The sequence below is a fragment of the Barbatula barbatula genome (assembly GCF_947034865.1).
Source record: "Barbatula barbatula genome assembly, chromosome: 8".
In the NCBI taxonomy this organism is placed as follows: Eukaryota; Metazoa; Chordata; class Actinopteri; order Cypriniformes; family Nemacheilidae; genus Barbatula; species Barbatula barbatula.
In genome coordinates this window covers 23,268,833-23,284,119 of record NC_136771.1, presented here as the reverse complement: position 1 = coordinate 23,284,119, position 15,287 = coordinate 23,268,833, and the positions used below count along the sequence as shown (strand labels likewise).

Here is a 15,287-nt window from a genome sequence, read left to right as displayed (position 1 = left end):
GTTTAACAATGGAAAAAATCTGTTGGAGTAACAAACCTCTTACACACAAGTTTTATTTACTCAGCATTACTCATTGCTAGGTTGGTAGTTAAACACATTTTTCTTATCTCATTAAGTCGCTACATGAAGGTTATGTGTCATAAACTCTTCGATGCTCTTTTCACAAACATCCATCAAGAATCTGGCAACCTCAGCTGGCACAGTTCTGTTCAGTGCTTTCATTTCATTTGCTGAGGCTGCATGACAGACCAACCATGTGAGTATTGAACGGTCGGCTAGTAAGGTTTAAATATTTGTGCACACACGGACAGTTGTTAAGGATTAATGATTCATTTATTGAATTACTATCAAAACAAAACTGCATTCTGACTGCTCAATGTAACCATTGAGAAATAAGACTTGCAGGACAAACACATACTGTAAATACTGTACCCTTTTACTGTCCAAATAATCACTATTATGCCCACAATCGATTGCTCTTTTAAGTTAATAACGTAAAAAACATTAACATTTTTCTCAGAAACAGAAAGGCAAGTGCATACCAAGGATGACAAAGTAATAATAACTGTGCTTTTTGTGTCAGTTAACACTGCTCTCAATCAATCTATAATCAGCAACCCGAACGATCCGATCCAGAGCTTTCAGAATGAGAGCATCAACATCATCATCTGTGTCGATCTCCTCATTGTAGTTCTTCACTGGGAAGATGTTACACATTGGCACACCCAGTTTGTCACTGCATATCTGCATCTAGATCGAAACAGAACATAAATCCAGAAATAAAATAATTAATTCAGATAATTAGAAATAATCAATAGTCTTTATCTTAGAAATTAAAATATTGATTGATAGACTGAAAATATAGATAGATGATTTACTTTCTCTTTGATTTTCTTGCTGAAGTAGATCTTCTTGAGATCTCTGTTCACCAGAGGACATGCTTCATCCACTTTAGTCATAACAATCACTTGAGGAATCCCTACAATGAGTCATAAACACAGTTTATAACACCATATGTACATTTCAAAGACAAACTGGGTTCAGTTTTACCATTTTCGCTGATTCTGTGACGGATGATCTTCAACTTTTCAAAGAGTTTGTCATCTGTCATGCTGACTGTATTAGCAGGTATGATGTAAACCAGACAGAAAGTCTGGTCAGAGAGACTGGGGTCACTGGTATAATGTTGATCCTCATGAGAGAGTGGCTTTGACTCATCAAACTAAATTCGCAAAATAAAGACAAAGCATGTCAAACTTCAGTCGTATTGCATGAACACAAAGTCATGAAAAGTTATTATTTCTTAAGTTACTACTTTATATCCGTCCTTCACGTGTCCATAAATAGCTTTGATGATGTCCTCTGGTTGTGTCCCGGCCAATGCATCTGGTTCTAAACCCCTTATATCAACAAAGACCAGTGGGATTTTTCCACGACCGATGTTATATCCCTTAAGCTATAAACCAAGAGCAAAAGCAGACGAATAAGCATTAAGTGACTTATAGAACATTCAAACAATACATATGATCAGTACTTTATGTGTATCCATAACATTGGCATTGCAACCTGTTCAATTCAGCTATACAGCAAATACATTAAAATAATTAGGAAAGCATTACATTTGTCTACAAGTTTTTAGACATTTTTACACAATAACCACAATTGTCATGATAATCCAGTCTGGGTCAACTGTAAATGTCTAGGTTGTTCACATGCATGATTGAACATACTAAGATTTTACATTACATTTGCTTAGTTTTAAAAGTAGCTATATGTAATGCAACAATTAGCTTAGAGATACCTACTATTCTTGTGAAACTTTTACTATGGCTAGAAGATGAATTAGCCGGCGCCTCAGCGGTGATCCGTCCTTGAAAGACGTTATTGACAGAGTTGATGAAGCTGGACTTTCCTGCTCCTGTTGGTCCAGCAACCAGAATCTTGATGTGCTTCACATCTGGATTACTCGGACTGAATTCTTCTAGTTGCTTTTTCAGTTCTGATTTCTGACTGTGTGAAGACAAGAGACAAAATATTGAGTTCCCTTTCTGTCGGTCAGAATGGGGTTTAACTTGAGAACCTTTCATCTCTGACTGACTTGAACAGGCCAATGGAAATTGGCAAATGAAATTTGCATGCCGGTCCCCGCCCAGGACATCCGGGTATAAAAGGGAGCCGGCGTGCTGCATTCATTCACCTTTTGTTCTTCGGAGCCTTCGCATCCTGATGCTGACGACTTCACAGTTGTACTACTGTTGCTGGTCTTACGACGTGGTGCAACGGACTGTCTCTTCTCCAGTGACTTCCCCTGGGCGTCTCGGCAATAACCAAAGCTTCTCTTTTCTAAAAGAGCAAGTTTCTTTCATGGACAGGCGGCTCCACCCCCGCGCAATTCAGCTCATTTGGGTGCAGTTCTGGCAGGCACAGGTGGACCTGTTCGCCTCCCTGGACACCACCCATTGCCCGTTTTGGTACTCCCTGACTGAGGCCCCCCTCGGCACGGATGCCTTGGTGCACAGCTGGCTGTGGGACAAGCGAAAGTACGCCTCCCCCCCCAGTGAGCCTCAATGCACATGTCTTGTGCAAGGTCAGGGAAGAGGAGCATCAAGTGCTACTAGTTGCGCCTTACTGGCCTAACCTGACTTGGTTCTAAGAGCTAATGCTTCTGACGACAACTCCCCCTGATCGATTCCCCTGACGAAGGACCTTCTTACAGTGCCGGGTGGCTTCTCGCTATTAGAGAACTAGGCCTCCGTCCGTGACGGCCGGTGGAAGGGGCTCCCATCTTTTTAAAGAAAGCTCTGGACTCCTTTCCTTCCACTGGAGGGTTACAGTTTATGCTAGCGCTTACGTCTGACATGCCCAGGCCAGTCAGCGTCGCTTCGCGGGAGATTGTGACGCGCGCTGTGGCGTTTTCTGAGGAACCCCATTCTGTCGACACAACGTCGAGAGACCGACAGAAAAGGAACGTCTTGGTTACGTATGTAACCTCCGTTCCCTGATGGAGGGAATGAGACGTTGTGTCCTTCATACCACAACGCTGACCGCCCGCTGCAGCAGTCGAGACACGATTCTCAGGCTCCTCATCACAAAAGGTGTATGAATGCAGCACGCCGGCTCCCTTTTATACCTGGATATCGGCATGCAAATTTCATTCGCCAATTTCCATTGGCCTGTTCAAGTCAGTCAGAGATGATAGGTTCTCAAATCAAATCCCATTCTGTCTCCCTCCATCAGGGAACAGAGGTTACATACGTAACCGAGATGTTTTCTTTTGAGTTTATATTGCATATAGTTTGTATAAGGTGGGGGGAACAAGAAAAAGGCAAGGTTTATTTAATGGTGATCATAAAAGGACAATACAACAAAAATCACTTAAATAAATAATACATTAGTTTGAGATATCATTATATTAGCACTATAAATTTGACTATTATGCATGGCAATTATGATCTAAACATTTAAGTATATTACTTACTCCCGTCTGAAGTTCCTCCATGGTTTAGCAAATTCTAGAAGAAGAACAATCATGTAATATATCATTTAATCTGCTGGGTTTTCTTTAGAAAGATTAATGGTCCTTATGTTCAAGATCTTCTCACCTGGATTAGGAGGTGGCGGTGCAGCTACAGCTGTAGAATTTTCTCCTCCCATTTCTTTATTTCCTTCTAAATCATATAACAGAAGTTATTTATTTCTATGGGAAACATATATTATATTAAATCAATCTATTATTATTGTAAATATGGTATCTGTAAATATTATCATTATTATAGCGGAACAGTAAAACACAATAGAATAGTTCAGAACTTTTACTGTTTATATAACAGACCACAACTGGTCAACAAATAAGTCTAAAAATAAATATACTCTTCTAAGGATATGTACCAACTTCACAACTGCTAGCTGTACTACTGTACTACTTATTTTCCGTAGTATCTTACAGAAGTTAACAGTTTAATAACAAGAAATTCTTTTAATGTTTTGTCTGCGTTCCAGTATGTTAGTTTGTGCATATGTTAGATTACTTTGTAGGAGACGGAATATTTATTAACTCTCAGGATAGCACGAGGATACTTCGCTTTCGCTTTGGTAAATGTTATAATTTTGTGTTTGCCGCAGCAGCACCATCGTCTCCTTCAATGTCTAATCTTTTAATGTCTAACCAACAACAGCTGTCTTTGAATGTGCAGATGCAGACATGTATCCGTTCAAGTATGTCACTTCATGTCACTGATCATTAGCCAATCATCATCAGTTATGCGGTTATATCCCAACCCACACAGCAGAGAAAAAAACATTGCATGTCCTTAACCGCATTAATTTCACTAAGATCTCTCCTGCACATGTGAGTTAAATTCAAAAGGGTTTGTAAATGGTGAAGATGGTATAGTAACGTTATATGTAGAATTGTTTGTTGGGTTGTTCTGTACTGAACCACACCCTAGACTGCCGTTTTAAATATACAATGGCATGGTACTCAACAAATCGTCCAGTGTTAAATTAACACTTTAAGTGTTTATATAATTATCTTTCAGAGTCTGAAACAGTGATGAAATTAAAGATATAATGAATTGAAGACTTTTAAACTAAATTTAGATTCGCTATAAAATACATTTGGCTCACCTGGCTTAAGTCTCAAGATTCTCCAAGTTGGGAGTCTATTTCTTCTGATTCCTTTTGGGTAAGTGATTCAGATCTTAGTCTTCAACACACTGAGGATGCTGAGGGTTTACTGGATAGGAAACAATGATTTGCAAGGCTTTTATACTCCTCTGATACTTTCACTTTCGATAGGCTGCACCAAACTGCAGATTACTGCAGGAACAGATAGGACTGCAGCAAACCCTTCACCATCCTATCCCTGAAAACAAGCAACTATTGAACATCTGTAAATAATGTTGAAAACATTTAAAATATTGAAACCACCATCTGGACATCTGTTTATAGTGATTGTGTCAACGATAAATGAAATCCACTGAGATCAGGTGATCATATATATTCACTTAAGTTAAACAGTTGTTAATGCTTGAATTGTGGGAGATTGTTGCAGTGTTATGCTATTCATACTCTTATGGAATAAACAGTATAAACTTGCATTTTGTTTTATGTTGATGTGTTCACATAGAGCGCGAATGAGGCGTGAAATTCGCGTCATTCGCGAGTGAAATTCGCTTCACGAAAATGTTTTTACAATTTACCGGATTCTCCGACCTCCTCACTCACTTTCTTCCAAGCAAGATCCTTTTTATTCCTATTTTTATGAACACGTATCATATAGCTCCGGGTGTCCACACACTAAGATGAGCTTGTCCTCCATTTTTTATTTCTGCCTCTGCTAGCTACGTCGTCTACGTCACTACTAGAGCAGGCTCCTGATTGGTTAACGCGGCGCAAATTTTCGCCAAAGTTCAGATTTTTCAACTCGCGCAATTTCGCGCAATTCGCGCGTCTATCGCGTCTTTGCATTGACTTAACATGTAAATCACTCGCGCTTGACGCCTCATTCGCGCTCTATGGTAGCCAACAGTAAGTGGGAGTGACATCTGATGCTGAGACCTTTAGCTGCTACCTTGGACTGATGGGAGGCTCGGATCAATGCCAGATATGTTTTAATGTTTATTTAGTGAATGAGATTAATTCACTAAATCAACTTAAATGTTTAACAAAAAAAGCATGTGATTCTGCAGGTGATGTTTAATGATTTGTCTGCAGCACTTTTCCTGCTTGCTTATGCCATTTGCTGCCTCATTCTCCCACACATGTCAAACACACTGATGGAAAGTTTCAGGTTTAGCTTTACTAAGATTCAACATGAACAAGGGTAAGAGGGATGAAGATACAACCTATAAAAACAAAAGGCCCGCACAATTTAAATTCTATATACAATATATTATATTGATATTCATACACAATTTATATTGAGCCCTATGGGTGTATATTTATAATTTTGTCGGCGGCTACTTTGCTTTTAAAACTGTTTTCATTGGTGTTCAAAGGAAACTTTTTATGTCATAACATGTGTCTTTTTATGTCTGATTTGTGTAGTTGGAATATCAAGTCCCACAATATTTTTAGCAAGGTTACTTTCCAGTGTACTTCTGGGTCTAAAGACATTTTTAAGGTGCAGAATTATACTTGAAAATGTCCAAAGCTAAATTCTATTGGAACAGTAAAGTCTTTTCTCTCCATACATTTGAAATCCATTTTCTTAATGGGCAAAACACTTGTATTTACACTTGTATTTATTGGATTCATTTAACAAACTTGAAGCAGAATATCATTTTAAGACAGTGTTTAAATAAGCAGCATGACTAAAAAGCTACAAGTGACCAAAATTACACCATTATTCCTATTGTCATTTAAAAGTCTTCATTACTAATATTGGGAAACTTGGTACAGTAAAAAGAAATATAAACTACTTCATTTAGTGTACTGTATATGTCAAATCGAATAAGGCATCCAAGTGTGATTGAAGACGTATTTTTGTTGGAAGCCAAGAAATGTGACATTTTGTAAAATCTTATAACTGTATAAATTGTAATCTCAATGTATACATGATTATTATAATCTAACCATCACAAACCAGAGTTAGGTACGTAGACCTCTTTTTTCTTTTTGTATTTTTACTTTACTTGCGCTGCCTTGTACGTTGGACTGAAGTTTAGCCTCTTATCTATTTCCTATTTTGCAAACTTCTTCTATTTTAAAATAAGTACAGTTGTAAATTTAAAGTATATGTTGCTGGAATTAATATGAACTATATGCTTGCACATATTTGCAACCAAAAGCTGAGGTGACTTCATCAGGTAACCACAGGAGTTTGTGCTCTCAATTCTGAATTTACAAGGACGCAGTCAGAACTTGCAAACGGCTACTGATTTGTTTTATGTTCTTGGCTTAATAAAATTATTTGTAACAAAAACATTTGTATTTGCTTAATAGAATCTTGTGTCTTGTGTTTGAAACTGATATTGAATTTAAGATTGTTACATGAGCAGAGACAAAGACTTCCACATCTAAAACATGGTCAGGCATTACGGTCAGCTCCGACTAAGCAATCTGCTATCAGCAAGATGAACGATCTGATCCAGAGCTTTCAGAATGAGAGCATCAACATCATCATCTGTGTCGATCTCATCATGGTAGTTCTTCACTGGGAAGATGTTGCACATTGGCACACCCACTTTATCACTGCACATCTGCATCTAGAAAAGGAAAATAACTCTGGTCAAACTTTAATTGTGGACAGTGGCTCAAGAACATGTGAAACTGAATGTTTGAACGTGTAAACTGCACTGTAAACCCGAATGGTTATTATTATCAAATGGATAACGTAGCGCAAGCACGATTTGTTGAGAGGGATTTTCAGTCCATTCTTTGAATAAGACTGCTTTGGTTAGTAAAATGTTAAATGAATTAACATTTAATTAAGTTATTTTATATGTTTTCAGAAAGGATAAAGGCTTGTTAGTGGCAAATGTTCATTTAGAAGAATTTGTTATATGTTCGAGTACTGGATGTAACTAATTACTAATCTCAAAACGTTGTTCTCGTTTATAAACTTATTTAGGTTCAGAGGTGTAGTAATGCACTAAATTTACTCCGTTACATTTACTTGAGTGATATGTTAACAAATATTTACTATTTGAGCCGAATTTAAGTTGGGAACTTTTACTCCTACTTGAGTTTATTTCTCATTTAAATAAATTGACTTTTACTTTGTTACACTGCACAACGATCCTTCGATACTTTATTTGAAATCTCTTATTTCACTTTATTAATAGTGTAGTGTCACTAGTGTGTCCTCTTGTGGAGAGTTGTGGGTTATAATAGTCGTTTAAATTGGATCTGCTCTTTTAACCAGAAACAATACTCATTTTAGCATATATATATATATGATTTGAGATGTACTAAATACTAATAATATTAACATAATAATGTCATAAGGATACTAGTAACTGGCTACCTGAATAGTCTTTTCATTGCATACTTATTACTTTTACTCAGATATTTGATTTTATTATGACTCATACATTCACAGCTTAAACTCCAATGGATTAATCGGTTGATTAAAGATGTCGAAAATTTGTTTTAATATAAAGTTGCGTTACATTTTTCAAATACATTGTGTCAGAACTGTAAATGGTTAAATAGTATACCTTTTCTTTGATCTTCTTGCTGTAATAGATCTTTCTTAGATCATTCTTCACAAGTGGACATGCTTCATCCACCTTGGTCATAATAATCACTTGAGGAATCCCTAATATCATGTCAGAGATATTGATAAGTAAGATATTGTCATAATATGTCATCCTGGACAACAAAATCAGTGTTATGGGTCAATTTTACATAATCTGAAAGGTGAATAATTAATCCTTCTATTGATATATGGGTTGTTAGGATATGACAACAATTGTAATAAATAAAAAATTGCTTTTGAAGTTGTTGATCAGAGGCACTTTAGCAGGCCATCCACTCACAAAAACGAAGTTTTTATATATTTAGGGTAGGACATTTACAAAATATATCCATGGAACATGATCTTTACTTAATATCCTTAAAATGTTTGGCATAAAAGAAAAATAAAATTTTGGCCCATACAATGTATTTTTAGCTTTTACCTAAAATGTTCCCGTGCAACTTAATGTGATCCAGGGTCACATATAATGTGCCACACATCAGGACAAGTGCCGAGTTAAATTTGAGGAAGAATGATGACAATTTATTTGTATTCTCAAACAAGTAACAGCCTCTGCAGAGAAGACGGAATCACCACCTTTCATTTGAATAAGACTCAAGATTTGACTTGTCATGCATAGTTACCTCGGTATATAACTAGTGAACTGCAAATCAAAATGTATTTACAATTATTTTTGTAATGGAACATATGCATAATAGACAAATGATGGTTTCATTCTCGTCATCTGCTTGTTATTGTTCTTTTGTTTTCTAAAAACTGCTTGAAAACAAGTTGCATGTCTGATATATTGTCATGTTTTACTTGAATTTACTAAAGTTTAATTTATATATGAATTTACTTTAGTTGAAATGAGGACTCACAGGTTTATAAACACATTTTCATGGGGTACCTTCTATGCTTTTCAGCAGTACTGGTTTTAATACATTGTGAGCATGATCTCAACAATTTCAGGATCAGTCTTACCTTCATCACTTATTCTTTGGCGGATGATCTTCAACTTGTCAATGAGTTTGTCATCTGTGAACTGGACTGTATCAGCAGCTATGACGTAAACCAGACAGAAAGCCTGGTCAGAGAGACTGGGGTCACCGGTATAATGTTGATCCTTGTAAGCGATTGGTTTTGACTCGTTAAACTAAATGTATAAACAAGATCAAATCATCAGGTATATGCACATGCACACGAACCAATCTTTTTTTAAATGTTATATTGTAGTGAGGTTTATTACTCTATAGCCCTCCTTCACATGACCACATAAAGCATTGATGATGTCGTCTGTTTGTGTCCCGGCCAATATTTCAGGTTCTAAGCCCATTATGTCCCTGAACACAATGGGCAAGTTTTTTTTACTTCTGATTTGGATATCTCGTAGCTACAAACCAAGACCAAAACATAGGATCATTTTGACACATTTGGCATACACATGATCTCTTTAATGTCTTTAAACAATAAATTAGTTTAACAAAATATGACAAAAACCTACTGTTTTTGTGAAACTTTTACTATTGCCAGCCGATGAATCTACTAACGCTCCAGAGGTGATCCGTCCTTGAAAGGCATTATTGACTGAGTTAATAAAGCTGGACTTTCCTGCACCAACTTGTCCAGCAACCAGGATTTTGATCTTTGTGACAGCTGGATCACTCGGAGTGAATTCCTCCAGCTCCTTTTTCAGTTCTGGTTTCTGGCTGTGTCAAGACAAGAGACAATTCTTTGCATTATCTTCAATAAAAGTAGATAATCTTGGCAAATCAGAGTATCATTATGTTTATGATAACATACGGAATTAGTTACATTTACATTCATGCAATTGGCAGACGCTTTTATCCAATGCGACTTACATTGTATTATCCTATACATTTATACAGGTGTCTGCAATCCCCTGGGATCCAGACTCACAACCCTGCATTGTAAACACAATGCTAGTTGATTTTACTAGTCAAAAAGTGTCTGGAGAAACTAAACAAGTTAAGCATGAATAACTAAGTACACTATTAATTTATATTAGTACATAAAATAATTTGTGCAAATACATTTTTATCTCATTTTGAAACCTCAATAGCTTGATTATTTTCAGAAATACACACATACATGAAGAGTTTGGTTCCAAAATTTGGTTTATGTTATAATGCTTTTTATTTTGTTTAATTGTGTTAGCTAGCTGTATTTTTTTAGTTATTGTGTCCGTGGTCACTGGGACTTGACTTTTTACGTCCACTGGGTGGCGCTTTTTTGCGTCCATGCGTATTTACTTTGTTTATTTATTGATAAGTTTAAATTTATTTCAACTATTTTATGATGGTTATTGGACGCATACAAAACATTATCGCTCCTTTTTTGTACAATCGATTCCTTTATTAAAGGGTTTGCGTTTATTTGTTTGGCATTCCAATGATGCCTTATGGTACATGTTACTTCCGGGTTTTTACCATTTGCGAGAGAAGAAGATGCGAGGTTTCTTTAAAAGTGTATAACGGGTTTATGAAGACATAAAAAGATTATAATCCACTCTTAACTCACAAGCAGGCAAAGTGGTATGTAGATTTATTTTCGGTTTATGTATAAAATAAATGTCATGTTCTCTATTTATATGAATGTTTTGTTTTCTGTGTGTATTGTCCACTTAGTTCTACGGTGTTGGTATGGATATTGCCGTTGACGTCCAAGTGAAGTTGGTGTTGACGTCTTAAGTGTATTAAACATCTGTGAAAAGAAACTTGACCTTCGAGTTGTGACTAAGAGCGGAAAAGTTATTATTGCTTAAATCAAAAATAATGTTTTTGTTTTGATTTAAGCAATAATCATTTACAAAATAAAACACAATAAAAAACATGATCTTAGATTTTTAACTTGAGTTTTCGCATTTTGGAACCAAACTCTTCATATATATACTTGGGTGTTGAAAAGTAAAAAAAATATATATACACATTGCAGAATCTCAAAAAATTAAATTTTACTATTATGTGTTGTGGACTATGTAAACATGTTTTGTGAAATAACTTTTTTACATTTTCCAGGTTAATATGCAAACTTTTGACCATCACTGTATACATGTACACACACACACACACACACATACACGCAAAAACCTATAGAATAACTTTAGTACTACTTACTCCCATTTAAAGTTCCTCCACGGTTTATCCAATTCTAGTAAAAAAGATGATTTATAAAATAAGTTAATCTGATGTGTGATCTGCACTGTAGAAAATGCCTGTGAAGTTACCAGTGAAAATCTGTAGTTTTTATGGAAAAACCTTTTGTCAGAAAATGTCTTTAAAAATATGGAAAACACTAGAATTTCAAGTTTTCCTTAATTTAAACAAACTATATTAGCACCTTCAAACACTTACAGTCGCCACTGTCACTGTCAATTCAGAGAATTGTCAAAAAAATAGTAAGTCTGAAAAATAATCTTATCATAATTACTTTAGATTTTATTTGCTACAAAACTGTTAATGCACACAAAAGAATAATACTGTTTAGCAAATGAAAGAGCCCAGCTAAAGCAAACACTGATCACAATAACGGAGACTTTAAACATCAATAAAACATCAAGTCATGGATGTTATGCTGCAGTCCCCGTGAAGCAGAAGTGGTGATCGTCTTCAGAATTCTGACATATTTCCTAGATGAATAGTGGGTTCATGTTTTCTGCGGTGAATTGATTGGAGGACTTAAAACAGGATGGACCAGTTTTTTACGGTAGTTTACTGGCAACCACAGCTGCCGGTATTTTTCCGTAAAAACAGCAGGATTTTTATTTTCTCTTTTCCTTTCTGACATGAATTGTTTTGTGGGTCACGACTATGCTGAAGAGTGAGTTAGTGTTCAAGTCAAGTTCAGGTCTGAGGTATCGATGTCATGCTGGATGTTGCTTTGTTGAAAAGGGACTTTGATGTTTTTTTAGTAATGAATTGCAAAGAAATAAAACAAGTTAATTTAATGTTTTCACTTTTATGAATTAGGGCCAGGTTTTCATTTTATTAAAGAAAATCTCCTAATATAAAATAATCAAATGTATTAAGTTCATTAAGTTTTTTCCCTGAAGTTTTAGACAGCAAAGCTTTTCCCGTATTTTTTACAGATTTTTACTGGCAACCACAGTGTGTCCTATAGTGGAGATCATGTTAACATTGCTTTTACGTTTGAAATAAAATCCTCTTACTTCTTTCATGCACTGTTTTTGCAGGTTTGGGTGTGGCAGGTTGTTGTGTGGATAAACTAATCTCCTTACCTGTGTTATACACTGCGCAGGTTAAAAAATACAGTGTTATTACAGCTCATGTAAACATTGGCTATATGTCTTAAACAAAATGAAACAAAAAAATTCTTACCTGAAACAAAACTTCTTACCTGATTTATGCACGAGTTCAGTAAACATTGGTCCTGAAGCTCGCAGCGAAGTTCGTACCCACCGATCATCAACCTGCATGTTCACTGGCTCCAGTTGTGGTGTGAAACCAGGATTCATGGCTGAAGTTGAAAGTTATTTTAATAATAGTGAATTGCTGCTGTGTTATTTTATTTAAGTATCTGTACCTCAGTCCCTGGATGCAACATATCTACATGAAAGTGGCTACTGATAGTGGCTGTTGAAATTTACTCGTCTGTAGCCTGTCTACATGTCAAGCCATTTACAGTATATTGGGAATCAAATATATTTTTACCAGATCTGTCATATTCAAAATTTGTTTGAGATGCTGAGGAATGTTGGCGCACAGATGATGATCCCATTTTTGTCCTAAATCATAAATATTGACATCAGCAATATCCTCTTATGAAATTGTTTCTCAATGTATTGTATTTTATAATGAAACACATAAATGGTAATGTCCACCATGGAATTGTACTTCCCTCTTTTAAAAAAAAAGAAAAAGAAAATCACACCCTACCAATCTCAACAACAATCAAAAAGAAGAAATAATTATATTACGCTTACCTGTGAGCACCTACAGCAAGAGAGAGAGAGAAAGAGAGAGAGAGAGAAAAAGAGCAAGGGAAATGAAAACACATCAAAATATATGCTTCACAATAACACCCAAAAATAAACACACCGTAACAAACTATAATCTTTTACAAAAAATGATAATAGTGTATTGCTTTATTATTTATTTGATGTCAATTATGTGCACCTCATTTCCTGGATGCAGTATGTCTACATACATAAATAAACCCGCCAAACTGTCTCGTGATAGTGGCTGTTGAAATTCACTGGCACATACGTTCATTTTAAGCCCTGCAGTATATGGAGAGTAAAATATATTTTTACCTGGTCTTTCTTCCTCAAACTTTGGTGGAAGTTGTCGGGAATGTTGTCTCACGCGTTTTGATGGCAATGATCCCATTCTATCCTGAAAATAATAAGCAAAAGCTCCTTACAGACAAACCAAAATCAAACGTGTTTTTAAGATTTGTGTTTTAGTTTGCTGAGGTTATCCATGTTTTAATGTTGTTGTCACTGTGCAGAGTTGTTTTTCGAACGATAAAAATGTAAATGTTCAATGTCCAGATATGTGAAGAGTGAACTTTAAGATTGACGGTGTCTTTATAGATATTTTATTGCCTTACAAAAACAGCCTTCTCTTCAAAGCAAGGAAAGAGAAGGTATTAGACATATTACATTGTATTTAATTCATTTTCAATTGTTTGAGCAAATATCAAACATAACAATCATTTACCACAAAATATTGAATCAAAAGACTTTACAGTAAATGTGAATGCATAACACTCAGTGTTTGCTGAGGTAATCCATGTTTTAATGTTCTTGTCACTGTGCAGAGTTGTTTTTTGAACAAAGGATTCAATGTTTATTTGTAACCATGGTTGAGGTTTGTGTGTTAGTGTAGTGACACAACCAGTAAAAATATTCTGTACAAAATACAAAGTGTTTAAACAGTTATTTGACCAATGTTTCGATCTGTCTAAAGCAGAAAATATAAACAATTGTAGTAATAGATAAATAAGTCATAATATAACAAGGTTTGTTTACTGAAATTATCATCTTTCTCTTTCATGAATGTATCGAATTCAAGCTAAACAATAGAAGCATATCTCGTAAAATGGCACAGCAAAAGTGCATTGCTGTACTTATTGAGAAGAAACAAATAGGAAATCACCTGGGTTGATTCTCAGGACCTGAAGATTGTCAGACTGATTCCGATTCTAATTCTCTTCAACTGAATTTCCACCACTCCAGTTTATACTCCACCGTTCCCATTTCACTTTCTGTTTGGTCTGTTCATCCCACAGGTGGTCAGGTGGGTTTGATGTGGGCTGTCTTCTGGGTCTCAGGCAGTTCTGTCCGCGGGTTCCATGTAGGCCCCACACGGGTTAGCCCAGATGAAATGAACACTGCTTAGTGTGCATACTACAGGGTGCTAAATGTAACACTGAATGTTTTTGTCTACCAGCGGACAACCACCAGTTAGAAAGCCCACATCAAACCACCTAGGTCCCACTGTTTGTGGTCACAAAAAAAGCACACCACCTGAAAATGTGTAAGTCACAGATTTGATCATCAGTTTTAACAAAACAGTGTTTCTACTAATTTAAATAATAGCAAATACAGAAATATTACACACACACTTGAATTTCTAAACCGTTTTACGTAAAATTAATTAATTAATTAATTAATTAATATTAAATAAATCACTGAAACTGGAAGTTTTATTAAATTAAAATGTATTTGACCACCTCGTTTGTTTTTTTAAATCAAAGTCCTCAAGTTTTCGTAGTTGGCTATAAACCTTTTGAGCACAGTGTATACTTTCTTTGTAAATGTGATATTTGTAGTTACGGTGTGCCTTTAGTGTTTTACCGGTTCTGTCTTTCCAATATAAGAAAGACCTTTGCTGCTGTATTTAGCTGTATTTGGTGTTATTATTTATTTTAGTGTAACAATAACAGTCACAGAATACATCTCAATCTCATCATTACTATTAGTGTTTATGTAATTTATTTAAAAGTGACTGAAACAGAAAATAAAATGTACTAGCTTTGAGCTAATCTTGAATAAACCTGCAGCGAAAACTCAAAAATGACTTTTCACGAATATTGTAAAATGCATTTCAATATAGAAAAA

General features: G+C 35.6%; 2 protein-coding genes across 5 annotated transcripts; both read right to left on the bottom strand.

Annotated features, from left to right (window-relative positions):
* Positions 1-35: 35 nt before the first annotated feature.
* LOC306897971 (interferon-induced protein 44-like) lies at positions 36-5,358 on the bottom strand. 3 transcript variants are annotated; one of them, XM_079463154.1, is made up of 9 exons: positions 5,227-5,337; positions 4,627-4,735; positions 3,603-3,668; positions 3,479-3,512; positions 1,806-2,010; positions 1,316-1,456; positions 1,051-1,222; positions 879-979; positions 36-750 (listed from the first exon to the last, which is right to left on the bottom strand). In XM_079463154.1, the coding sequence occupies exons 3-9, from the start codon at positions 3,652-3,654 to the stop codon at positions 580-582; spliced, it is 876 nt and encodes a 291-aa protein (XP_079319280.1). In that variant the 5' UTR covers positions 3,655-3,668; positions 4,627-4,735; positions 5,227-5,337; the 3' UTR covers positions 36-579. The 3 variants fall into 3 exon arrangements, with proteins under 3 accessions (XP_079319280.1, XP_079319281.1, XP_079319282.1); XM_079463155.1 differs by having other exon boundaries at positions 317-750; positions 5,202-5,358; XM_079463156.1 differs by having other exon boundaries at positions 317-750; positions 4,627-4,864; positions 5,202-5,331.
* Positions 5,359-5,780: 422 nt separating this feature from the next.
* LOC306897970 (interferon-induced protein 44-like) lies at positions 5,781-14,426 on the bottom strand. 2 transcript variants are annotated; one of them, XM_079463153.1, is made up of 11 exons: positions 14,323-14,426; positions 13,476-13,557; positions 12,874-13,155; positions 12,560-12,679; positions 12,372-12,452; positions 11,320-11,353; positions 9,687-9,891; positions 9,432-9,575; positions 9,167-9,338; positions 8,163-8,263; positions 5,781-7,208 (listed from the first exon to the last, which is right to left on the bottom strand). In XM_079463153.1, the coding sequence occupies exons 3-11, from the start codon at positions 12,938-12,940 to the stop codon at positions 7,044-7,046; spliced, it is 1,089 nt and encodes a 362-aa protein (XP_079319279.1). In that variant the 5' UTR covers positions 12,941-13,155; positions 13,476-13,557; positions 14,323-14,426; the 3' UTR covers positions 5,781-7,043. The 2 variants fall into 2 exon arrangements, with proteins under 2 accessions (XP_079319279.1, XP_079319278.1); XM_079463152.1 differs by having other exon boundaries at positions 12,874-12,947.
* Positions 14,427-15,287: the final 861 nt, after the last annotated feature.